This window comes from Tasmannia lanceolata, unplaced genomic scaffold, assembly GCF_043159265.1.
Source record: "Tasmannia lanceolata isolate RefF3 unplaced genomic scaffold, GAP_Taslan_0.1 ptg000006l, whole genome shotgun sequence".
NCBI classification, from domain to species: Eukaryota; Viridiplantae; Streptophyta; class Magnoliopsida; order Canellales; family Winteraceae; genus Tasmannia; species Tasmannia lanceolata.
In genome coordinates, this window is record NW_027518683.1 from 17,193,868 (window position 1) to 17,219,057 (window position 25,190).

At 39.4% G+C, this 25,190-nt stretch overlaps 1 protein-coding gene and 1 long non-coding RNA gene across 3 annotated transcripts; both read left to right on the plus strand.

Moving 5' to 3' along the window:
* The first annotated feature begins 137 nt into the window (after positions 1 to 137).
* Positions 138 to 2,838, plus strand: LOC143878442 (uncharacterized). 2 transcript variants are annotated; one of them, XR_013250966.1, is made up of 3 exons: positions 1,171 to 1,237; positions 1,844 to 1,904; positions 2,623 to 2,838. It is a non-coding gene; the product is annotated as an uncharacterized LOC143878442 (long non-coding RNA). The 2 variants fall into 2 exon arrangements; XR_013250965.1 differs by lacking the exons at positions 1,171 to 1,237; positions 1,844 to 1,904 and adding an exon at positions 138 to 370.
* Positions 2,839 to 6,759: 3,921 nt separating this feature from the next.
* On the plus strand, positions 6,760 to 18,243 carry LOC143879940 (coronatine-insensitive protein 1-like). The gene is made up of 3 exons (XM_077382642.1): positions 6,760 to 8,234; positions 16,676 to 17,156; positions 17,265 to 18,243. Exons 1-3 carry the CDS (start codon positions 7,750 to 7,752, stop codon positions 18,081 to 18,083), a joined length of 1,785 nt encoding a protein of 594 aa, XP_077238757.1. The 5' UTR covers positions 6,760 to 7,749; the 3' UTR covers positions 18,084 to 18,243.
* Positions 18,244 to 25,190: the final 6,947 nt, after the last annotated feature.

Below are 25,190 nucleotides of genomic sequence, written 5' to 3' on the forward strand. Positions count from 1 at the left end.
CACACACTCTACGTGTTTCTGTTAAGGAACTAAGAAAAATAAGATCAGAAGATGGCGGAAAAAGGAGAAGGCAATGAAGAGGAGAGAGATGAGAAAATGTCAAAAACGAGAGAGAGAGGGAGAGAGAGAGGGAGAGAGAGAGAGAGAGAGTCTTACTTACTTACTTTTTTCCATAAAACCCAACCCCCTAAGAGATATCTTCGTGAGAATTCCTAGTTATCATCGTCTTGCCAAAGATGGCTCCAAATGTAATGGCTCCTGCAGGATAAGGAGAAGACAAGTTTGAGGGGTTTACGTGGTACGTGTTCCCTTGTTCCCATTCTCATGGCCTTTGGTGGCCTCATGTTTGGCTACGACATTGGGATTTCAGGTAGCATTACAAACACATAGCCCATGTTTCGCAACAATGAATCATTTTTCCATGGAATATTAGCATGGGCCAAGAGTGCTAGTTGTAATACAATAAAGTTTACCAAGTGTGGTAAAGTGAGCCCTACCTTTGATTTATTAGAACCACTTCATTTGATAGGCCTTGCTTAATTAATTTGGATATTCTATAACCCAAAATCCACTTCATTGGATGTTAGAAATAGACGATCAGCATTATTCTTAGGCTGCAAAAAGATCGAAGCAAAGCCGATCAAGTGGATGATTCAGATCAATTAAAGGTGGCACCCCACTATGCCATAGCGGCCACTACTGAACCACTTCTGATCTTATATATTAGGTTTATCTTAGTAAACATGATAAATTAATTCATGGCTTATGTGTTTCAGACTGCAATTGGAGCTATTCTAGCAATGAAATTACATTCCACGAACTCGATCGATCACAAGACTTCAATATGGGTTGTGATACTTGTATGTGTGTATATGTACGCGTGGTCATGGGGACCTTTGGGCTGGTTGGTTGCGACATTGGTATTGGAAGAGATTCATGGATAGTGATTGAAATACCCCAAACCGTCCAAAACGTGGAGATGTTTTGGGGGAGAGGGTATTTTAGTCCCAAAATATTTAATTATTTAAATATTAAATTAAAAGAAGAATAAGTTAGTTTTCAATTAGAGTGGGTTAGGGTTTCTAAAAGCCTTGCTAAGTTAGGACTCTTAAAAGCAAGAGTCTATAAATAAACCCTTCAGCTACAGATTTTGGAACTCTAAAACCCTAAGAGAGACTTGTGGAACTTTTGAGAGAGAAGAACAAAGAAAAGTTTGGGAGAATCTATCTTCCAAGAGGCATGTAAATATAATTATGATTTATTTTACTCCCTAAAGAGATTAAAACCTCTTGAGAATAAAGATTTTGGTGTAATTATAATGATTAGATCAAGCTTTGTGTTCTTCAATTGAAGAACCATTGATTAAGGTTGAGGAAATTGGTTTTTTTCCGAAGATCTTCGTACTCTTTCGCGTTAGATGCCCTATCAAGTGGGGGAGATTGTTAATCGAGCTATTAAGATGTTTAGTATGTTTGAAGGAAGAAGAAAGATGTGTTTTTGGGTAGAAATCCGGAAGAAACTAGTATTCTTTCGAGTTTTGATCGAAAAACCAGTTTTTCGAGGAGGCAGTCGACTGGTCGGGGCAAGTCAACTGGTGCGCCAAAACTGTGTTTTGGTAGAGAAACAGTAGGTGAGGGGCAGTCTACTGGTCGGGCCAGTCGACTGGAGCGTCAATACTGTGTTTTATGTTTGAAACAGTAGTCAAGGGCCAGTCGACTGTCAATGACTTGAAAATTTTAAATTGATTTTGGGAGTTTCCCAATTTATTTTGAGGGCACGGATCTGCCCCGGGGGACTTAGATATTAACCCAAAGTATTGATTAAGGGTTAATATGGACTGTAGGGGATACTACACAGTGATCGAAGGAGTTACTTCGTGGGAGACGATTCAGACAATACCACAGGTGAGTAGACTTATTTTACCACAATTATTTTAATATTGAATATGATTTCTTATGCAAAGTTATGCTTATTTATGATTGTTATTGACTGTGTTGGTTTACACGGGTCAATAGTCATAGTGTGGTATCAACTCCTGGTTCGGATCTACCATATGCACGGGTGTGCCGGCTAGACTTGATAGTCATGGTATGGTATTGACTCATGGTTCGGATCTACCATACGCACATATGTGCCAGTCTTGACTTGATAGTCGCAGTTATTGCATTAGGACAGAGTGTTGTTCAAGTGAAGATGCAACAGTTAATGTCCATTGAGACAAAGTGTTTTGCATGATTACTGGTGTATGAGACTGTTTCTAGGCCGTCAAAGTAATGGTCACGGATCAAGCCGCAGTATCACTTATCGAGGTATTACAAGGGTGAAATCCCGTATGAGATGGTTGTGATTCTGCTTCATACTAGTTAGTAGGCAGATTCCGTTGGCTACGTAGTCTAGCAGTACTAGTCTCGCTACACTAGGCGTCAGGCACAGTTATAAGATACAGTTACAAGTTATGCATGTTTATGCCAGTTATACAATTTGCTAGCTAGATTGCTATGCCAATTACAGTTTTACATACGTTTCCAATTATTTTGTTTCATTTAATTGGTATTATATTATTAAGTGTAGATATGTTTATTTCACTGGGCATTAGCTCATTCCACACATTCTATTTTACAGGTGATGGACAGTAGGATGCATGATTTCGCGGGCTTGGAAGTGAGCAAGGGCGACATATTAGGAGATTTATTATTTTTAGTTATTCAGACAGAAGTTTTACTTACAATGAATATCGAGACATTTAATTTCATTTAAATTGATGTAGTCCATTGGACAAGAGGTTTAGTTTCCGCATTGATAACTATGATGATGAATTGATAAATTAGTTTTGCTTTAGTAGCTCTGTTTATTGAATTGTTCCAAGTAAGAATGCCTTACATATTCGTGATTTGATGAATATGTGGAGCTGTTATGTGCCTAGATCAGAAACTTGGTCTGGGGCGTGACAGTGATGGTGATACTGATGCTAAGGTTAGAGATGATTCAAAGGCCTAGATTCTTTGAGGGGAGGATCATCACATTTTATTTTTTTTTGTTTTCATTATGATTTTGGATTTTAAGTTTGATATGAAGATTATGAAGTTGCCTTTGTTTTTGTAGTGAGTATGCCAATATCCATTGGATAGGTGTGAAATTATTTTGGATTGTGAACCAAATGTAGCCACAAAATCCAATAGACCGACAAGAGATATGAATGGATCGTGACCAAGAAAGCACAATCTCTAAAGGCCAGAAAGATCATAATATTTTGAAGGACCAATATCTAAAACCTATGGTTGTCAAGTAGTATAGGTTTTGAGACCACACTCACTCCACCTGTGTTTGAGGGATTTCTACTAGTAATATTATGATAATTAAGAAAATTCTTTGGAACATTGACGGGTACGACCGTGCTTTTTTTTTTTTCCAGGGAATATTAGTTTGACAAGTGGTGGAAAGGTCGGAGGAGAGAATTGAGAGGGCATGAGTGAGGAGATGGTGCAAAGTGGCTGAAAAAAAGGAAAAATAAACTAATATTTTATGGACAAAAAAAAAGTTTCATGGGTCCAAACATGGCCTAAAGGAGAATTTAATTACACAAAGAAGTTGACACGAATCTAACAGTGGACAATTTGGCTAAAATATCTATTGAAAATTTAGCAGAATTCTGACTAATTGTGAGTGGAGAAAAGAAAAGAAAAAGACTGTAGATGGCCTACAATTATTTTTGATCGGGTCGCTAGCAAATGGCCTACGTTCAAATCATCTAAGCAGATGGTTGGGATCATTTTAAAAGCATAATGTCAGATTAAGATCTGTATGAGGGCTAACACGAGATGAACTCCTCAGATTACAAACGTGAATTTAAGATGGTCTCATGTTTGTTTATCTAGTAATTACTAGCATTCGTGACCCATGCTATATGCATGGGTGTGTGTGTGTGCAGAATGATTTTTTCTTTCCTCATAGGGGTGCAACTTGGGCCGGGTTGGGTCGGGTTGATGCCTCAACCCTAACCAACCTCTGGTTGATGAGTGTCAACCCTAAACCCAACTCACCTTTAAATCTCATTGGTTGGGACTTTGTTTCTAGACCTTGAGGTCCCAGGTTCAATCCCAACTTAGCTACCCAAAAAAAAAAAAAAAAAAAACTCTTAACCCTAACCCAACTTGTTTAACAACAAATTGGGCAGGGTTCGAGTTGGCCAAGGGAAAAATCAGAAAAAAAAAATACAAAATAATGGGTATTGGGTTCAGGTTCGGTTGGGGCTCGGATCTCAATAAATTCATGAAAAATTAAAGGGATGTTGTTAGGTTCAGGCTGGGTTTGGGTGTCAATAAAATCATGATAAAATTAGAGGGATGTTGTTAGGGTTTCCAAAAGGGCCTAAACCTAACCAAGCGCAGAAATTGGGTTAAACCTATTGGGTTCGAGTTGGGCACGACCCAATTTGCACCCGACTTTCTTAGGTGAATTGAATTATAATACATTCTAGTTTGCGTCACGAGTGAGGCTGACTATGATTTAACCAATTCATGTATAATAGACTTCACCTGATATAATTAATTAATGTTATAACAAATTCTCATAAGTAGGAAACAATGCGGAAATTTAAGTTTTTATGCAGTTTTTAATGAGGTTGCCACATGGATTGAAAGCTCGATGTGGAGGCTGTCGACATCAGCGTCAACATTGAAACCCCCATCCTGCTATATTATAATAGATAGATAGATAGATAGCATTCCCTGTCTGCATTTAGTCAATGCCTATTTTTCACTTATAGGAGAGGGTTAAGATGATCTTAAGGAGAAGATTTTTGGGGGCATAGCTTATCCTCTTGCAGGGACCAACAGATGAAAGGCTTTCTCTATCTTGAAGGACTTTTTACTCAAATCAAAAACCAATTTTCTACTCATGATGACTACGTTAAAAATATTATTTACTCTCGATCATTTTTGAAGTGGCGGGGCCAATCATTATAACACCTCAATAAAGGGAAATGATATATCCGCCTTTTTAAAAAGAACTTTGGACAGCCCCTCCGGTGTAAAAGAGGAGAAATAAATACACAGGAGGGGGCTGGAGGGACGTGTCCCAAGTAGAAAAAGGGGGCCAATACATCAAATTCCCACAAGAAATCAAGCCAATACACCGTGCCCATGAGTGGGTCCTGCACTCGATAATCCTTTGTTCAGAGAAGGATTCTGGGGCATATAGCCTTAATCTGAAAAATTGAGTCTACACATAGTTGATTTAGGTGCTGATTGGTTGTAGGCAAAAATATTTCCACTGCTTTGTAGCGATACCTCAGATAGCTCATCTGAGAAAGCTCATTTAAATAGCGTAGGTAGGTATGTTGTTTGGCTTATGTTAGATATTGATCCTATAGGAGTTAACATAGATAGGGTAATTGTAGGAAGTCATCTCCATAGGATTATGCTGACGCTTGATTTGTGGTGGTTTAAAATGGAAGGCTATAAAATGGGTGCATTTTGTGCCTATGTAGATCGAATGGTTAGGATGATCCTATGAAGATGATTTCTTAGGAGCACCTTATTAATGTTAGGTTTTATGGAATGAATGGTTTAGATGACTGAAACAGCATGGGTGATGTGCTATTTATAGTGGCTTGCTCTCAAATAAGCTTATCTGAGGTATCCCTCTGAAACTTCGCCCCCTTGTAAATTTACATTTTATATAATATTTTGCAGGAATAGATTTTTTTTTTCTTGCTTTTTAAGAAACCTGTGAAGCTACTGTGACCTTGGAATTTTTTTCCGCCGAATAATTTTGTACAAAGAAATTATTATTTTTTCATAATTTTCTATTTCCTATATCCAAACATCCATTTATCTAGAAAAACTACATAGATGGAGGGTGTTCAAGGAGACTTGGTGTTTTCTTTTCATGGGAAAGGAAGTAACATGTTTAACCAAGTATTTTTCCTCCCTCTATTTTGGAGAAAATTTTAACCTATGAATAAAACATCCTATCCAAACAATGGAAAACCAAGGAAAACTTTTTCATAGAAAATAGAATTCATACATCAACATAAGGTTGAATCCTATTTTTTAAAGTAAATTTTAAGGGAGAGCACCTTGAAAATTGTGTTATCCTGAAGAAATTACTTCAAAATGAGTTCTATTCGATTTCATGTCCAAATGCGTTTAGTGGTGCAACTCGGGTCGGGTTGAGGCCAACCCTAACCCAATCCGAGATAGCATTCTCTCAACCCTAACCCGACCCAACCCAAGTCTCGGGTTGAGATGGTCAACAGTAAACCAACCCGCCTCCAAATTGGGTCAGGTTGAATCGGGTTGGGTTCGAGTTGTATTAGGGGTTCATCTAGTGTCAAATAGAAAAACACAAGGAAAATTATGAGAAAATTTAAGGACGGAAGTCGGGTCTGATCGGGTTGCAAGGCCTCAACCCTAACCCAACCCAAAATTAAATCGGTTGGCTTTTCCCAACCCGAGCCAAAATGGTTGAACCCATCGGGTCCGGGTTGAGCCCAACCCAAGTTGAACCCCAAAATGCCTTCTTCCTCCTAGTTTTGGATTAAATCAAAGACTGTCAGCAGTAGTGGAGATTGAAAAAACAAAAAACAAAAAGGACATTTTGGTCTTTTTCACCGTACGTCGCCAGAGCAACATGAAATAAGATAAAACGACACTCATACGTAATTTTCTAATGTTCAAGTCACTTTCCCGATTTAAAAAGTTAGTTGGTAGATTGTCCTGAGCAATTTCCATAGAGATATGTTTGTCTATGTGCAACTAATTTTCTACAAGTGGTGGTACGAAAGATGCTCTTCAATTCTATATCTACCGTAGATTCTTACCTTTTTCGTTATCTTCTCGCGATTGGAGAGAGTCTTAGACGAAAAAATTGTCGATAAAGGATCTGACGCGATTAATGGAGCATGCGATTTGGACTTTGCAGCAGATCTACAGGTTTCGTGCCGTTCCAGGCGGATCAGATCGGCGCTCATAGCGTCTCAGTTTTTTTTTTTTTCTCGATTTGTTGCAGTTTTGTTAGGGTTTTGGAGATTCGGTAACTGGTGGATCCGATGCTCTTCTTCTTAGAAAGTTGTAAGGTTAGGATTTTTATCTTCTTTGTTTTCATGTTTTGAGATCTTGACGGATTCGATCGGTATTCGTGATTAAAAGGCCGAGAAGTTAGGGTTTTGGATTAAGTTTGTTGCGATCTGGAGGCGATTGCAGATCTGATGACTGAGGCTTAGGTTTTCTTGATTTGCTGCAGTTTGGATTCGTATGCAGATCTGCTTTAGTTCGAAGATCGTATTAATGGAGGATCTAGTTGGTTCTTGTTGTGAAAGGTGTGGAATTTTTGTGGAATTTGATAGCTTTTAGCTGTGGAGTCTCTGTTACTGGCTGTGGTTTTGTTTGGATTCTGGTTTTCGATTTTCGGAGTTATTAAAGGTCGGTGATTTGCAGTTTTTGAACTGTTCTCCCTAGATGCTGATGGAGCATAGGGTTTCGTGTTTCATGATTGATTCTACAAGATCGATGGTGCTTAGCAGTTTTTTTAATGATAAGATTCACTTCAAAATCACCGTTAGTTGATCGTTGATCCGATAAGAAAGGTTCTTTTGGTCTAATTTTTGTCATTCTGAGCTTTACTGTACCAGTGAAGTTTTTTGGTTAAGTCGCTCTTGGTGCTTTTAGATCGATTTAATATAGGTGTTTCTATTCGATCTTTCAGCCATATTGTTAAATTCGTTAGTCAGGTTTCAATTTTGTATCGATGCGGGATCGGCGTTTGAAAAGAGAGATGAGTTTTGGTATGCCAGATGTGGCTCTTAAATGTGTCATGGAATACATTGATGATCCACGTGATCGTGGCGCTGTATCTCTGGTGTGCCAGAAATGGTACAATATTGATTCGTTGACGCGAAAGCATGTCACAATTGCTCTATGTTACTCTACGAGTCCTGCTCGTCTGACGGAAAGGTTTCCCAATCTCGAGTCTTTGAAACTAAAAGGGAAACCTCGAGCTGCTATGTTCAATCTCATACCAGAGGATTGGGGAGGGTATGTAGAGCCTTGGGTCAATGAGATTTCGGGGGCATTAAGCTGCTTGAAATCACTACATTTCCGGCGTATGATTGTGACAGATGCGGATTTGGAGAGTCTGGTTCAAGCTCGTGGTCACATGCTTCAGGCACTTAAACTGGAGAAATGTTGTGGGTTTTCTACTACTGGCCTTTTAAAGGTGACAAGTTCTTGCAGGTAATCCTATTTTCAATAAAAAAAGAATTTTCTTCTTGAGAATTTTAATTCAAGCCGGACCATGACTAGTTTCAAATTATTTTGCTAACAAATGTTGTTCAGAAAATTGTAGATATTATTCTTGAATAGAAGAAACTTGTATGGTAACTTATAGGACATCTTCCTAATTGTATTCATTTGGTTTTAATTTTTCGGTTAACGTAAAATTTCATCATCTGTCTCCTTGGGTCCTGATGTTTTGTCCATCAATCATTAGTGCCATCGTGCGTGTCTTATATGCATATTTACTTTCAGATTTAAGTGGATAATGCATGTGGTTGATCATATATATATATATATATATATATATATATATATATATATATATATATATATATATATATATATATGAGGAAAGTGTTTCTACTCGGTCCCCTAGATAAGCTTATCTACTCCTCCCTTTAAAAAAATACAGTGGGCCCACGCTGTTTGGATGATCCAAAGCATTCATTTGATAGGTCTTAACATAGATAGGGTGTGCCCAAAAAATCAGCACCAAAGGGTCATCCTAGCCCTTCGTTTTGTTGGGCACACCGTGTCCAAAATGGACGCATATAAACGTGGACGTTTATATGTGTCCATTCTGGGCACCACAAGGCACTACAAAACGAAGGGCTAGGATGACCCTTTGGTGCTGATTTTTTGGGCACACCCTATCTATGTTAAGACCTATCAAATGAATGCTTTGGATCATCCAAACAGCGTGGGCCCACTGTATTTTTTTAAAGGGAGGAGTAGATAAGCTTATCTAGGGGACCGAGTAGAAACACTTTCCTCTCTCTCTATATATATATATATATATATATATATATATGAGAAAACGGTTTCTACACATTAGTGTAGATAAGTTATCTACACACTAGCTTAAAATACAGTGGAGGGCATATTGTTTGGGTGATCCAAACCATTCATTTGATTGGCCCTCACATAGATAGGGTGTCCACAAAAAATCAGCTCCAAAGGATCATCCCAACCCTACGATTTGTGGAGGTAAAATGGACGTGTATAAACCTTCACAAATCTGTCCATTTTTTGCCTCCACGGTTCGAAGGGTTAGGATGATCCTATGGAGCGATTTTTTGTGGACACTCTATCTATGTGAGGGCCAATCAAATGAATGGTTTAAATCACCCAAACAATGTGGGCCTCCACTGTATTTTAAGCTAGTGTGTAGATAACTTATCTACACTTGTGTGTAGAAACCGTTTTCTCTCCCTCTCTCTCTCTCTCTCTCTCTATATATATATATATATATATATATATATATATATATATATATATATATATAAACGGTTCCTACACATATGTGTAGATAAGTTATCTACACACTAGCTTAAAATACAGTGGGGGTCACATTATTTGGGTGATCCAAACCATTCATAAAAATCAGATCCATAGGATCATCCTAACCATTCGAACTGTGGAGGCAAAAAATGGACTAATTTGTAAAGGTTTAAAGACATCCATTTTACCTCCACAAATCGTAGGGTTGGGATGATCCTATGGATCTGATTTTTTGTAGACACCCTATCTATGTGAGGGCCTTTAAAATGGATGGCTTGGATCACCCAAACAATGTGGGCCCCCACTGTATTTTAAGCTAGTGTGTAGAGAACTCTCTACACATATGTGTAGGAACCGTTTTCTCTCTCTCTCTCTCTCTATATATATATATATATATATATATATATATATATATGAGGAAAGTGTTCCTAAGCTATAGCTTAGCTATAGCTCAAAAACACGTGGCCCCACATTTTTTGGGGATCCAAAGCATTCATTTGGAAGGCCCTTCCATGGATACTGTGTGTACCAAAAATCAGCCTTATAGGATCACCTAACCCTGCCATTTTTTTGAGGGAAAAAATGGGCAGAAACATGGACACACAGTGTCTCTCCATTTTCCACTCCACCTTTGATTGGGTTAGGATGATCTTATAGGGCTGATCTTTGGTACACACCCTATCCATGGAAGGGCCTTCCAAATGAATGCTTTGGATCCCCCAAAAAATGTGGGGCCACATGTGTTTTTGAGCTATAGCTTAGATAAGCTATAGCTTAGGAACACTTTCCTCTCCTCTCTCTCTCTCTCTATATATATATATATATATATATATATATATATATATATATATGAGGAAAATGATTGTGAGCTTGAAGCTCATATAGCTTATATGAGCTTGAGGGCCCAAACACATGGGTCCCACATTTTTTGTGGTGATCCAAACCATTCATTTGCAAGGCCCCATCATAGATAGGGTGTGTACCAAAAGTCAGCTCCATTGGAACATCCTAACCCCTCGAAAAGCGGAGGGCAAAAATGGGCAGATTTGTGGCAAACGGTGTTTGTCCATTTTGCCATCCACTTTTGGATGGGTTAGGATGATCCAATGGAGCTGATTTTTTGCACACACCCTATCTATGTAAGGGCCTGTCAAATGAATGCTTTGGATCATCATAACAATGTGGGCCCACATGTATTTGGCCCTCAAGCTCATATAAGCTGTATGAGCTTCAAGCTCACAATCATTTTCCTCTCTCTCTCTCTCTCTCTCTCTCTCTATATATATATATATATATATATATATATATATATATATATATATATGGAAATGATTTCAGCACAACTATGTTTTGATACATGCGCTCATGTATCTTGTCTTTTAGCATTTAATTGTCACATAAGTGCTTTTTGGGGATCGTAAAAACCTTTTTACAGCTCTTTAAATATAAAAGACAAGAAACATGAGCGTCATGTATCAAAACGTGTTTGTGTTGAAATCATTTCCCTATATATTTGGAAATCATTATGGAAAGAATATACTTGATGGTGGTTGTGTATGAATGTCAAGGAAGAAGGCATATCACTAGTATTCTAGAAACCGTGTACTGAGAATGGCATACTCACTGTTGCAACATTACATAGTGGTGTACTGAGTATATTGTTCTACCAAGTGCAAGCACACTGCCCACCACTATGTTTTACTCTCATCTCGCTTCCAAGAGAGAACAAGGTCACATGCACTCATCCTGTTACACTCATTTTTTGGGTCTAGTTTTCTAGTCTATATTCAATTTAACAAGGAGAATTAATTAACATGAATTTGAATATGGAGTGGGAGAGTGACATGCGTTACTCGACAAACACACTTGCCCAACAGGGTAGGCGTTCCTTTATGCTAGTTTGTGACCTGTCCTCTTATGTTATAGGTTTAAGGATCATAATTTGGAGGCGTGAAAGCCTATTTACCCAGGGTATTCTTCATCTAGTTTTAATAAACTCCATATTATTTGTAGAGGTACTCTGAGTACCCCCACTTTCTTGGTAGTCTCTTTTGTTTCTTATCTATCCCTTCTAATCTCTTTTATTCTTCAATTCAAGAAACCTCATCTTTGTATGGAGGTTTTGATCTGACAGGATCCATGTTGATACTAAGGAATCTAATCTGGCCATTGAAAGTAATTTCGTTTCCCAATTCTCCAACAATGAGAGATCTTTCATACAATACCAAATGAGATCTTCTTGAAGTGGAAGAAGTAATTGAATAGAAAAATTGTTTAAGCCCAAACTGGACCATTTTGTGCCTTTTATTTGTTATGCAGCGTCATAAATAATTGCTTGATTGTACAGATGAGGCTGACATGAACTTCCCAACGTTCATTTGTTCTACAGTGTCAATCCTCCAAATATTACCATTTACTTCTGCTCCATTAGGATGGAAGACTATGGTCTTGATTGTTGTCTGATTCTTGGGTTTGTAAACATATGCAATATAAAAGATCAAATTTTGGGTTTATTGGTAGGATTTGAAGAAGATTTGCTCTTTACAAACTATTGGTGGTTGTTTTGAAAATTCCATTAATTGGTTTAAGCAGACTTTGTTATGTAGGTTTTGGTGAGGCTTTGGCTTAGTGGATGCTATGCCAAGGGCCCTTGATAGTGTATTAGTTCTCATCTTTGTTGAATCTTGAGGATCACAGTGCTACACTGAGTATCTAGAGGGGCTTTTGTCACCACAGGTGAGGGCTTGAGGGAGTTTCTTGTCTCCCAGCTGAACCTTCTAGAGCTTAAGGCCTTCTGGAGGTTTTGAAGTTGATGATTTGTCTTTGATAGAGGAAAATAATTTCCAGCAAATATAATGAATACAATCTGTCAACTTGTCTCCAATCTAATAGTAAAGATGGGCAATTGATGAGGACATTGCCGCCAGATTCCAGGTATACTAGCGCAGATGACATCATCAGCATCCATCTAACACCTTGATTTGGTTAGGTGATGGGTTACAAAGTTACCCACCAAACATTTCTTCATTACGACTGCATGATGCAGATAACTACGAGGACAATACAGACATCAAGTATAGTGCACCAGTTACCTTGTGGATCTAGGGACACTAGAGTTCTCTAGACTTATTTTGCCTATTTAATGGTAGAATAATGCACCATGGGGCGTGTAACATATTTTTTATGGGTGGTCGTAATGGGGTATCTTTTAATTTTAGTACTTGCTTAGCTGACCCCAACTAGTTTGGGACAAAGGCTTAGTTGAGTTGAGTACTTGCTTAGTCTTTAATTATAATTTAGACCTTTTTAGTAAACCCTGAAGTGGTAATTTATTTTCTGAGTGTGAGAAAGTGGTGACAAAAAGAGGGGCGGCCCAGTACACGAGGCTCCCGCCATTGCAGGGTCTAGGGGAGGGCTAGATGTACATAAAGAGATGAGAGGGAAATTCCTAAAATTTAGGGAGTTCCACGTTTTGGGAGGAAAAGTTGAACTTAATTTTGAGGGAGTTTTACGATTTTACAAAATACATACGTTTTCTCCATATAAAATAGAAAAATTACTAGTTTTGGGAAGGTGGATACGAACCGGTCTTTAACCGTGCCATAGTGCGTAAGCCGATACAAACCATTTTTATACTTTATACGGATATATAGAGAAGTTTGTTGGGGTAGTGTGCATAGAGATGCTATACTTCAAGAGTGGAGCCCTCCTGCATTAGTCCAATTTGAGCTTTAACTTCGACGGGTCCAGTTCTGGGAATCCTAGGCCATCCGGGATTGGGAGAATCCTTAGGGATGGTAGCGGATTGATGTTGTGGGCGTTCTCGGGCCCCTTTGGGATTGCCGACTCATATGAGTTGGATGTGAGAGCAGTTCTCCAAGGCCTTAGGAAGGTGGATCCATTAATCCATAGAAGGCGATTCTTTATATGTGATCCAGTGCCTTAAAGGTTCTTGCCAACCACAATGGCGATTTGCACACTATATCAACGAGATCTCATGCCGTATTGGTGGTTCTAATATTTCGTTTCGTCATGTTAACATATCTGCAAATAGAGAGACTGGCAGTCTAGCTAGAGACGGTGTCGATAGGGCTTCCTTTGAGTTTTTTTGACTACTACCCCCCTTGAGGGTCATGTCTAAGCTTTTGGATCTCTTTATTCTCTTTTCTATCTCTGTATTGACCATCTCGGTCTTGGGGCGTCTTTCCCTTTTTCTTATTTTTTTAATACAACTTACTGCCATTAAAAAAAGAAAAAGGTAGAAAACGTAGCTTTTGTAATAGATGAATGATGAATATTGAATAAAAATGGTCCCCTTCTCAATAAGAAACTTTCTCCCTTCTTCCTCTATTGCAAGTGTGAATTTTTTCTTCTCTTAAAGGTATTTTTTTTCACTTCTCTCTGCTTTCTTCCCTAATCTCTTCCGTTGATTTGTTCTATTTCCTTTCTTTTCCCTTTCTCTCTCCCTATTTTCTCGTAGATCTTTCAAACTATTTCATATCTTCATTTTTCCCTTTATTTGAATTGATCATAGTCATAGCAACCCTTTGAAGCCAAAAATGCCCAACCATTACAATGGGTGATGTTTCGACTTGTGATGGGTTCCATTGACCGATAGCCTGTATTTTATCTTGGTATTTCACGGCGGAGCATGACTTGGTAGCCGATGTGCTTGATCAACACCCGTCGATTAACTTTGTCAAATTAATAAAATGTCCTATTTTTGTTCAAATTTAAAAATTAAAGCTTTCTTACAACCAAATCTGAATTTTAACCTTTAATTCCCTTGAAACCTATTTAGAAAATTGTGATTTACTAGTTAATTCCCTTTTGCCCCTTTTTAAAGCCTTTGCCTACTTACATGGTCACCCTACTTTGAGTATTTTGTTGCAAGCCACAGAATGAAGCTATAATCTTGCTTAGAATTTTTGTTATATTTTAATTGGATTTGCATTTTAAAACATCAAAGAAGGCCTCTTTTCCATGTATTTTTGGGGCCTTATTTGGCGCTCATGAATGTCTAAAGCGTGCAAAATTTACAATTGGTTTGTAAATTGCAAGGCTTTGTAAGCTTGCAAAACGTTTTTATTTATTTCTATTTTTTATTACTATATATACTGTTGTTTTCTTTTTTAATATGCATTCTACAATTTTTTTGGTGTGATTTTCTTAAAAATGTTTTTCATACGTTCCACACACGTTCCACACATGTTTTGCATTTGGTTCTCATGCGTATCACACATGTTTCATATAAGTTTCTCATATGTTTCCCTTGTATTTCCCATACGTTTTCCCATACGTTGCCTATGCATTTCAGAAACATTTCCCCAAATTTTTTGTCACGTTTCAGAAACGTTTTGGAAATGTGTTTATGGGGAAAAACGATTCCACTAGTTCAAGGCATTTCCGGCAACTATGTTCAGAATGCAAGGCATTGAAATATAGAAAGTCCGAATAATAAACTGAATTTGACATCCAAATTTGGTGCCATACATGCAATATTGATATCCATAATGAAGCACTAGTCGGGCATCCAAATAAAGGCATTGATGCACTTAGGTGGTGTGGTTCTCTCTTAAGCCTGACAAACTTGTATCTTTTCAAAAAAAGAGGGAGTTGTACAAGATGGATGAATTCTTCACGCCTTATTGGGAAGACTGCTGTCGAAGGCACCAGGGTGATATGATGATTTCCTAATTGCTTTCGCATCACTGACTGTTCACTATGTGTGGAATTATCTTTGCACAGCAGAGTAATGGTGGCACATTTTGGACAAGATAAGACCACTGTCTATGCTTTCGTGGATGATATATGTATATATGTTATGTATGTGTGTATCTTGTTTATCTATTTTGGTTAGTTAATGAGAGTACTGATCCAAATTGTCATTTCAATGATTTCATGCTCTGCTAGTTACCTCAGGGCTTAATTTTGTCAGATGCTCTAAATAACAGATTAGTCCTTGGTGGTGATGGTTTCTAACATTATATTGTAGCAAATGCATCTGTAATAGTTTCTTCTAGCCTTTATGTGAACCATCTTAAATTAATGCTTTCTGTTATTGGTGATTGTTTAATATTTTTAGGGTGGTAGCCCTTCTAGCATGCACTAGAGTGCGCTTCTGTGTTCTGTGTTTTGGTGCCTGTCTTCTATATCCAGTTTTCAAAAATTCATGTACGTACTCAAAAAAACTCTGGAAGGTTAAAAAAGAAAATGTTTTCTTTCTTCTTCTTTTGAATGATAAAAGCAGTTATAACATATATTGAAATGGGAAAAGGGGTAAAATATGCTGTTATCATGGTTTAAAATTTCGGTTTCGCTAACCGTTTTGAACCCCACCGAAATCCGAAATTTCGGTGAAATCCGAAATTTGGTAATTTGGTTCGAAATTCCGAAATTTTGGACCGGAATTTTGTAAGACTTTTAAAATAAAATAAAATAATGGCATTTAATCAAAATTTCGGATCGAAATTACCGAAATTTGGTAAACGGCGAAAAATGAGATTTCAGTAAATTTCGGTTTCGGTCTCCACCGAAATCCGATTTCGGTTGAAATTTAAAACCATGGCTGTTATAACAGCTTTATAATGGTAATGGTAAACAGTTGTTAGAAGATTGCACTTCATAAGTCATAAATCGCACTTCCTAAGTCATAATGACAATTTTTAATCGTGCTTTGGTGAGTACTTGATATCATATATACTACTACTCAAAAAATTCAGTCAGGAAATGTTAACACATGGAAACCAGAGTGAATTGTAAGCTTTCTAAACTCATAGCCAAGTACTTGCTTCGCTTCTGAATTGGGCCCTGTTCGAGTCTGGGTATGTTTTGAGCTTTTAAACGTTTCCAATATCAATAAATAAGACTTTTTTAGTCAAAAATGGAAAGCTTCTAACATATTTGATTTAAGAATATGCATTAGAGAGTATTGGTTTTCTACCTTGTGTAAATATGGCTATTATTATAGAATGCGTCCAATATTATGTTTCCTAGTTTGCTTGTTTGATTTTGCTATCTTTATTCATTTTATGTATTGTGCTTGTGATACATGTCATGGTAACTTGCATTGGGTGGTATCTTTATCTTTTTTTCCCCTCTATTTCATGCTTCTACAGATGTCTGAGCACCTTGTTTTTGGAAGAGAGCTCCATTGAGGAGAGAGATGGTGATTGGTTTCACGAACTTGCCATGAACAACACTGTTCTTGAGACATTGAATTTTTATATGACAGAGCTCAAATGTATTAATATCCAAGATCTTGAACTGATTGCCAAGAACTGCCATTCTTTGACTTCTTTAAAAATCAGTGATTGTGAAATCTTGGAGCTAGTTGGTTTCTTCCGTGCAGCTTTGACATTAGAAGAGTTCTGTGGAGGTTCGTTCAATGATCAAGTGGGAGAACTTGATAAGTACTCGAGCGTGTCATTTCCTCCGAAGTTATGTCGTTTGGGTCTCTGCTACATGGGGAAGAATGAGATGCCTATAATATTTCCTTGTGCATCATTGCTCAAGTGGTTGGATCTTCAGTATTCGTTTCTTGATACCGAGGATCATTGCCAGTTGATTCAACGTTGCCCTAATTTAGAAGTTCTAGAGGTAACTTTCTTGAACTGTCTTTCATTGTGGTGTCCCCCGTTATTATCTATAAATCTTGCTAAACTGGTTTGAAATGTGACACCTTTTCTTTCTCTTGAGAGTATGTAGGTGAGGAATGTGATTGGAGATAGTGGGTTGGAAATTGTTGCTCAAAACTGTAAGAAACTTCGGAGGCTAAGAATTGAACGTGGGGAAGATGAACTTGGTATGGAAGATGAACAAGGTTTGGTTTCGCAGAGAGGACTATCTGCCATAGCGCAAGGCTGTCCTGAACTGGAATACCTGGCTGTCTACGTATCAGATATCACAAATTCAGCGTTGGAATCTATTGGTACTTACTGCAAAAACCTCTGTGATTTTCGGTTAGTCTTACTTGACAAAGAACAAAGGATCACAGATTTACCACTCGACAATGGGGTTCGAGCTCTGTTGATGGGCTGCCAGAAGCTCAGGAGGTTCGCCCTCTATCTACGACCTGGAGGTTTGACAGATATTGGTCTTGGTTATATTGGTAGGTACAGTCTCAACATTAGGTGGATGCTGTTGGGTTATGTTGGAGAATCTGATTTTGGTCTTTTAGAGTTCTCTAGAGGTTGCCCTAGTCTGGAGAGGCTTGAAATGAGGGGTTGTTGCTTTAGTGAGCACTCATTGGCTATGGCTGTGATGCAATTGGCTTCATTGAGGTACATATGGGTGCAGGGCTACAAAGCTTCTCCGAAAGGCAGAGATCTTTTAGCCATGACTCGTTCGTTCTGGAACATAGAATTCATTCCACCAAGAAAGGCTGCTGTTTTTGATGAGTTTGGGAGGCCTGTTGAAGGTGACGGCATCGAACAGCCAGCTCAAATACTTGCATACTATTCCCTTGATGGCCAAAGGATGGATTTCCCTCCAACGGTTGAACCCTTGTACCCATCATTAATCTGAGTCTCTTGATTGTATATTATTCTCTGTTTTTCTTCCTCTTTTATCGGCCACATCCTCTGGAAGGTATTGTGTCCATAGATCTTGTGTGTATCATTTACGATCTGAGCCTTTTATCTTGTAATAAACTGTGTTCTGTAATCTGTAAGCATTTGTCTGGGTCCATTATGCTGTCATGGATTTTCCATTTCCGTTTCGCGGGGAAACAACCAGCCTAGATCTCCAAGTAATTTTAACTTTCTCTTGCGGAAAAGCAGACCATTGCAAAATCTCTACTGATTTCATTACATATCTTGTCGTTCTTGTGACTAACTACAGATCTTGGGGCATCTCACGGTTGGTTCTGCTGCTTTGCTTTCTAGTTTAATATGTAACTTTTCCCCAACTTGGATAATTTGATGTTGTGTCCTGAAAGCAGATAGATCGATCCAGAGCTGTGCCCCTGACCTATGATGGTGAACTGCTCTGTTCTTTGAGGCCTGAATTTGCTGTTGTCATTTTTCATCTGATTTCATGCCTACCTGCATCAAGAGATTGCCCGTCCCCATTCAGGTGAGTTCATGGCATTAGTTTGTGCATGGCATTAGTTTTGAAGTATCTGGGTGTAGAGGTGCAACTCGGGTTGATTTTTTGGAATTCAGGTTGAGCTTTTACCATAAAATCAGGTTGGGTTAGGGTTGATTCCAATTCAAATTTTAATGAAAGCTCAATCCTTTCCGATCCAAATTGCACCCCTATCTGGGTGGGATACTTGATCGTCTTTTGTTTATATCCATTCATATCATCTTTCGCTTTTCTGTTTCCTCTCCTTGGTGCTTCTCTGATCTCATTTGTTGACCTGTTGTGTTCTTTACACTAGACTTTCCGTTTCTCGCACTTACCTTTGTTTTGAGCATGGTTATGCAATGGAGGAGCATGAAGGTGGTAAATGGTTTTACAACTTTGTTAAGATAAATGACTTTTCGGGTTCAGCTGCTGAGAAATGCCTGGTCTGAACATTTGACACTTTTAGCTTAGGTAATTCTTCGTACTGCAGAGGCTTCAATTTGTTGGGCAACTCAAGGTTGATTGAAGGCACCGATTCTAATGAGGTGGAAGTGTAGGCCTTAGATGGATCAGACTTCTTGATCAAATTTTTGTTATTGTTGAAGGTGATTCTCTCAATGTGATCATGTAGATCAGATGTGGTGTTACTTCTCTTTGGAGAATAGTTGATGCTATTCGAGGATATTATGGATATGGAATGTGGCTAAATTGGAGCGTTGGCATAACAGTCATGCTTGGTTCTGCTCACTTAAACTTGTAGGATACGACACAGCTGGGATTGTGTGAACAATGGGAGAGAAACAAAGAGTTTTCCCATCTTGGGGAAACTCTAGTATTGTTATTGATCTGAGAATTCTTTTAGGATCGATGAGATGGGATCTGTTTTGTTTTCTTTCCTAGAAGTTGATGTGAAAAGGGACATTAGTTCTCATGGCCAATGGGCCTTTACGATTTGTTTTTTGCCTTCTGTTCTGACTGCTGCGACTGTAATAAGCATACAGAAGTAACAGGAGAGGAGAGTCTCTCCATATTGTAAAAAAAAAAAAAACTCAAAATTCGTGAGCTTCTTGGAAACCTTTAGCTCAAGCCCTGTTTTGATGGCATGAATTGTCTGAACCACGACCTTTTACTTTAAGGTGATTATCTCTAATAAGGCAAAATCATATCATTTCTCTCTAAATTACTGAAAAGAACAAAAAATCATAGGAAAAAAAAAACTTCTTCCAGAAATGTTTTTCCTGCAATCCAAACAAGGCCCAAGTAGAATCTGTTCCAATCCACGTAAAATTCCAGTAACAAATTGTGGTCAAGAGAGTGCAGTTCAATTGATATTCCAAAACATCCTTTCAAAAGCAGAGCATCTACCTTTAAAATTGTGTACATTTCTCTCCTTCCAAATGATCCAAAAAAAACAAAGAGGCATGGTATATGAGATACTAAAGTATTATTACGAGAGAACCAAAACCTTTTATTCTCAAACCCCTCGGCATCTCTTAGATTGGATTCGAGAATACCCACTTTACACGAACAAATTAGTACTGATTTTCATCTAATGTTATTGGACTTCTCTGTTACATTTGAGACCATAGCAATATTTAATAAACCAGTACTGATTTTCATCTAATGTTATTGGAGTTCCCTACTACATTTTGAGACCATAGCAATGTTTGATTACGAGTGTTAAGTGTTAGAATATGTGGGATCCAACGGTTGGATTGGGTTAAGATCTCACCGTTGGATCATCTTGGGGGTAGATTGGGTAAGTTGGCTAAATGAAGCAACTAGATAAATTAGCCAAGTGGATTAGAAGAGGCAAGCAAGAGAGATTAGGAAAGTAGATTTGATTAGGTTAGATTAGAATATTCTAGTGTTATCTCTTTCCATAGTTGTCTTGATTTATTTCTATGTTTATTATGAAAGTGCTCAATAAAAGCACCGATGGATTCTCTTTGTAAGCATCCAAGATTAGTGAAATTTAATTTTCTATTATTTTACATGGTATCAGAGCCATTGATCTGGCATTGACCACAAAACAAGCACTTCCGCTTTCCGGCGGATGGCGATCTTGCCGTCCGCCCGGCCACTAACTCTCCCTCCTATTCGCTGCAAATACGATCCGGCTATAGTTGTGCCATTTTTTTAAACGTCTACTTGCAAAATCTACTTGCACCCGCTGTTGCACGACTCCTTCTTAGTGCTCTGTCTAGAATTTCTTCTTGGCTTTAACACATGTGGGCTGCAATTTTTATCCTAAAGCCATCTGTAATTTCTTGCATGCCGCATGGCCTTCTCAGTTTCTATGCACAGTGAAGAGAAATGGTAAGCAATAAAAAGGTAGTCCGTCAAATCATCAATATCCATCCGAGTCAAAGCATTCCCCCCATTTCCAAGCCTTATGACAAGTCTTATTTTGCTGAGTGCTCTGATTTGAAATCTCTCTCATCTTCCCATTCGACACCACGCGTCTTACCAAATGCATCCTTTTGTCCTTTGCAAAACACTCATCCCAACATTGTTAAAGGCACCACTAGTGTTTCGCTTTTGGAGATTAGATGCCCATAGCTTTCCTTCATAGATTCAGCAATTACGTTCCATGTTCAGAGTGGCGGAGCTTCGTGAAATGGACCAAAGATCCTTTTCTGATCCTTCAAGTGTCGAAGGAGTTAGAAAACTGCTGCGAGAGTTATCTAAACTGAAATCAGATGTGAATTATGATAAATCTCCTGTCTATACTAAAGGAGCACGTACTGCGAGACCTATCAGCAGGAAGTGTTATCGGGGAAGTGCTCAGAGGTCGCATGGTGGCCCATGAAGATTCTTTCTTGGAATGTAAATGGGTTGGGGTCTTTGGAGAAGAAGATACAGGTCAAGGACTTAGTGAATCGTCATAAGCCGAATATAGTGTGTATTCAAGAAACAAAAACGGGGGTGGTAAACAGTGTTCTGATCAGAAGTCTAGGCGGCAATTCCAATTGGGAGTGGATATCTTTGGCAGCTGAAGGGGCAGCAGGAGGTATTTTAGTGATGTGGGATCAATCTAAGTGGGAGATTCAGGATTCTTGGGTAGGCCAGTTTTCAGTTTCAATAGTTCTTGGACAGGTGGGTACACCAGAAGTTATTACCTTCTCCGGCATCTATGGTCCTACCCTTAGGTCCGCGAAGCAACAGTTGTGGGCAGAACTTACCTTAATAAGGAATAAATGGGGGTATCCGTGGTGCTTAGGGGGAGATTTCAATGAAATCAGAAGGGTAGAAGAACGACTAGGGTGTAGCAGAATTTCCCAGCATATGCTTCAGTTTTCCGATTTCATTGCTGAATCTGAACTCATTGATATTCCGCTGTTGGGGGCTCAATTCTCTTGGTCCCGAAACTCTAGGAAAAGTCGGTTAGATCGCTTCTTGTTCTGTCCTGGATGGCTTTCCTTGTTCCCCGAAGTGTGTCAGAAGGCGATTGTACATTCGGTGTCTGATCATTGCCCGATAGTGTTGGATCCAAGACTGGATTCATGGGGTCCATCTCCTTTTAGATTTCAGATAGCATGGCTAGAAATTCCTCACATGATTGAGCGGATGGGCGGATGGTGGACATCTCATGAAGTGGAAGGGGCAGCAGACTGGATCATAGGGGCCAAATTGCGTTTCGTGAAAAAAAAACTCAAAGAGTGGAATTTTCTCAGACAAGAGGCTCTCCGCGAAAGGCAATTATGGATTCAAAATCGGATTCGGGTCTTGTCCTTGGCCGATGAGGCAGGATCAGCTACCGAGTCAGAGATGACTGAGATGGGAAAAATTAAGGAAGAACATAAAGGATGCCTCCTTCAGGAAGAAATATCATGGCGGCAGAAGTCCCGAGTTAATTGGCTAAAGCACGGAGACAAAAATACTGCTTACTTTCATAACATGGCCAGTGTTCGGCGTCGGAATAATCGGATCGAGGTGTTGGAAGTGCAGGGCTCCCTCTCTGGTAACAAAGAGGTGATTATAAAGGAAATTCTTGAATTCTACCGGTTGTTATATAAATCGGATAATATTCCTCGGCCTACACTGGATGAGGTGACTTTCAGTTCCCTCGATGCTACTAGTCAATCGGGGCTGGAAGGCCCATTTATGGTCGACGAGGTGGAGAAAGGGGTGTTTTCAATGAAGCGCGACAAAGCTCCGGGGCCGGACGGTTTCTGTCTTGCTTTTTTTCAGGATTGTTGGGAGTATGTTAAGGGAGACGTCATGGCCTTCTTTCGAGCATTCCATGCTGGGATGGAGTTGGATCGTGGAACCGGTGCCACTTTTCTTGCTCTCATTCCCAAAGTTAAAGGAGCAGTGAAAATATCTGATTTTCGGCCTATCAGCTTGGTGGGATGTTTATATAAGCTCTTGTCTAAAGTATTGGCAGAACGGATCAAGAGGGTACTCCCTTCTATCATCTCCGAGAATCAATGCGCTTTTGTTGCCAAGCGGCAAATTTTAGACTGCTCGATGGTGGCCAATGAAACGGTGGATTGGATGGCTAAGTCAGGTAAGCAAGGTATTATTTGTAAGCTAGATATGGAAAAAGCGTATGATCGTGTGGATTGGAAATGTCTGGACTACCTTTTACACCGAATGGGATTCGGAAGGAAATGGCGAGGGTGGATCTGGAGTTGCTTATCTTCAGCTTACTTTTCCATTCTGGTCAATGGCTCTGCACATGGGTTCTTTCCATCGACTCGAGGCTTGAGGCAAGGGGATCCTTTATCTCCATTCCTCTTCGTCATTATAGCGGAAGCCCTCAGTGTAATGTTGCTGAAAGGTCGAGAGGCGGGACTAATCTCCGGGGTCAATGGCAGTGAGACTGGGTGTCAGGTCTCGCATTTGCAATTCGCGGATGATACTTTACTCTTTAGCTCTCCACAGGCCGCAAAGATTCTTAATCTTAAGGCTATTATAAGGTGTTATGAGTTAGTAACAGGGCTTCGATCTAATTTCTCAAAATCCCGTCTCTACGCTGTGAATACGTCCGAAGAAGACGCTTCTGCTCTAGCCATCATTATGGGATGCTCCTTGGAAAGTCTGCCGGCATATTATCTGGGATTGCCACTGGGAATAGGACGACTTCGAAAATGTGCATGGGATCCCATTGTGGAAAGAATTGAGAGGAGGCTTGATACATGGAAGAGGAACTTAGTATCTAAAGGGGGCAGATTAACCCTGATCAAAGCTGCATTGGCCAATATACCCATCTATCAGCTCTCATTATTCAAATGCCCGGTGTCTGTGGGAAAGCGTATCGAACAGATTCAGCGACGCTTTTTGTGGGGGGGTTCAGAGTCGAAGCGGGCGATGGCACTAGTGAGTTGGGAAATGGTGTGCTTACCATTTCAAGGGGGAGGTCTCGGCATTAGAAGGATTAAGCAGGTAAACCAAGCCCTGATGGGTAAATGGCTATGGCGGTTTGGTGAAGAGTCGGCAAGGTTATGGGCAAGAGTAATAACAGATAAATATGGTGCTTCTCCAGGTGCTTGGACCACTCTGAACAATTTCAATAAATCTGGGGTGACAGTTTGGAGGGATATTCTAAGCATATCACCGCTTTTTGATCAAGGAGTCAGGTTTCGAGTGTACTCTGGTGCACGGATCTCTTTCTGGTCCATGAGATGGTGTTCGAGTATTCCGCTTCAAGTTCTATTCCCGGATCTTTTTCTAGTTGCCGCTGATAAGTCTGTCCTAGTGAAAGATTGCTTGGACTGTGTTGCAGGAAAGGTCATCTGGCAGCCTCTATTCCGCCGAAATTTCTTTGACCGCGAATTGCCCTCGGTATCCAATTTATTTCAGATTCTGGAACAGAATTATGTCAGTCTCTCCGGGGAAGACAAAAGGTTGTGGGTAGCAACATCTTCGGGATGTTTTTCGGTAAAGTCTCTCTATAATAGCCTGGTGCCTTTTGAGGTAAATCATCGGTTAGCAAAGGTGTGGAAATCTAAGGCGCCCCCTAGAGTCTAGGTTAGCAAAGGTGTGGAAATCTAAGGCGCCCCCTAGAGTCTGTTTCTTTGGTTGGTCAGCTTTAAGAAATAGTATCCAAACAGTGGACTTCCTGCGAAAGAGACATATGCTGATTATTGATCACTGTGCTATGTGCATTACATCAGGGGAGTCGGTGGACCATCTTTTCATCTACTGTAGAGTAGCCCGGGAGATATGGTGGCGGATTCTAGCGCGATTCGGCATCTTCTGGGTGTCCCCTCCTGTTTGCAAGATCTGTTTGCCGGCTGGGAATGTATTCCTTGGGGTAGAAAAGGAAAGCGGTTGTGGTGGCTTTCTTTAATGGCGTTTTTATGGGTTATATGGACAGAAAGAAATTCCCGAGTCTTTGAAGGGAAAGCTAAATCTCCTTACTTTTTGTTCATAAAGGTCATCTCTCTTACTATCTCTTCGGCTCGAGCACTACCGTTATTCCGTTTTGTTTCGGCCTTCGAACTGTGGGAAGGGTGGAGTGTGGTGTGTAATAGCAAGGAGGTTCAGAAGGTATCCAATCAGCAATGGAGTCCTCCTCCATCACAGTCAGTTAAATTTAATTTTGATGGGTCAAGT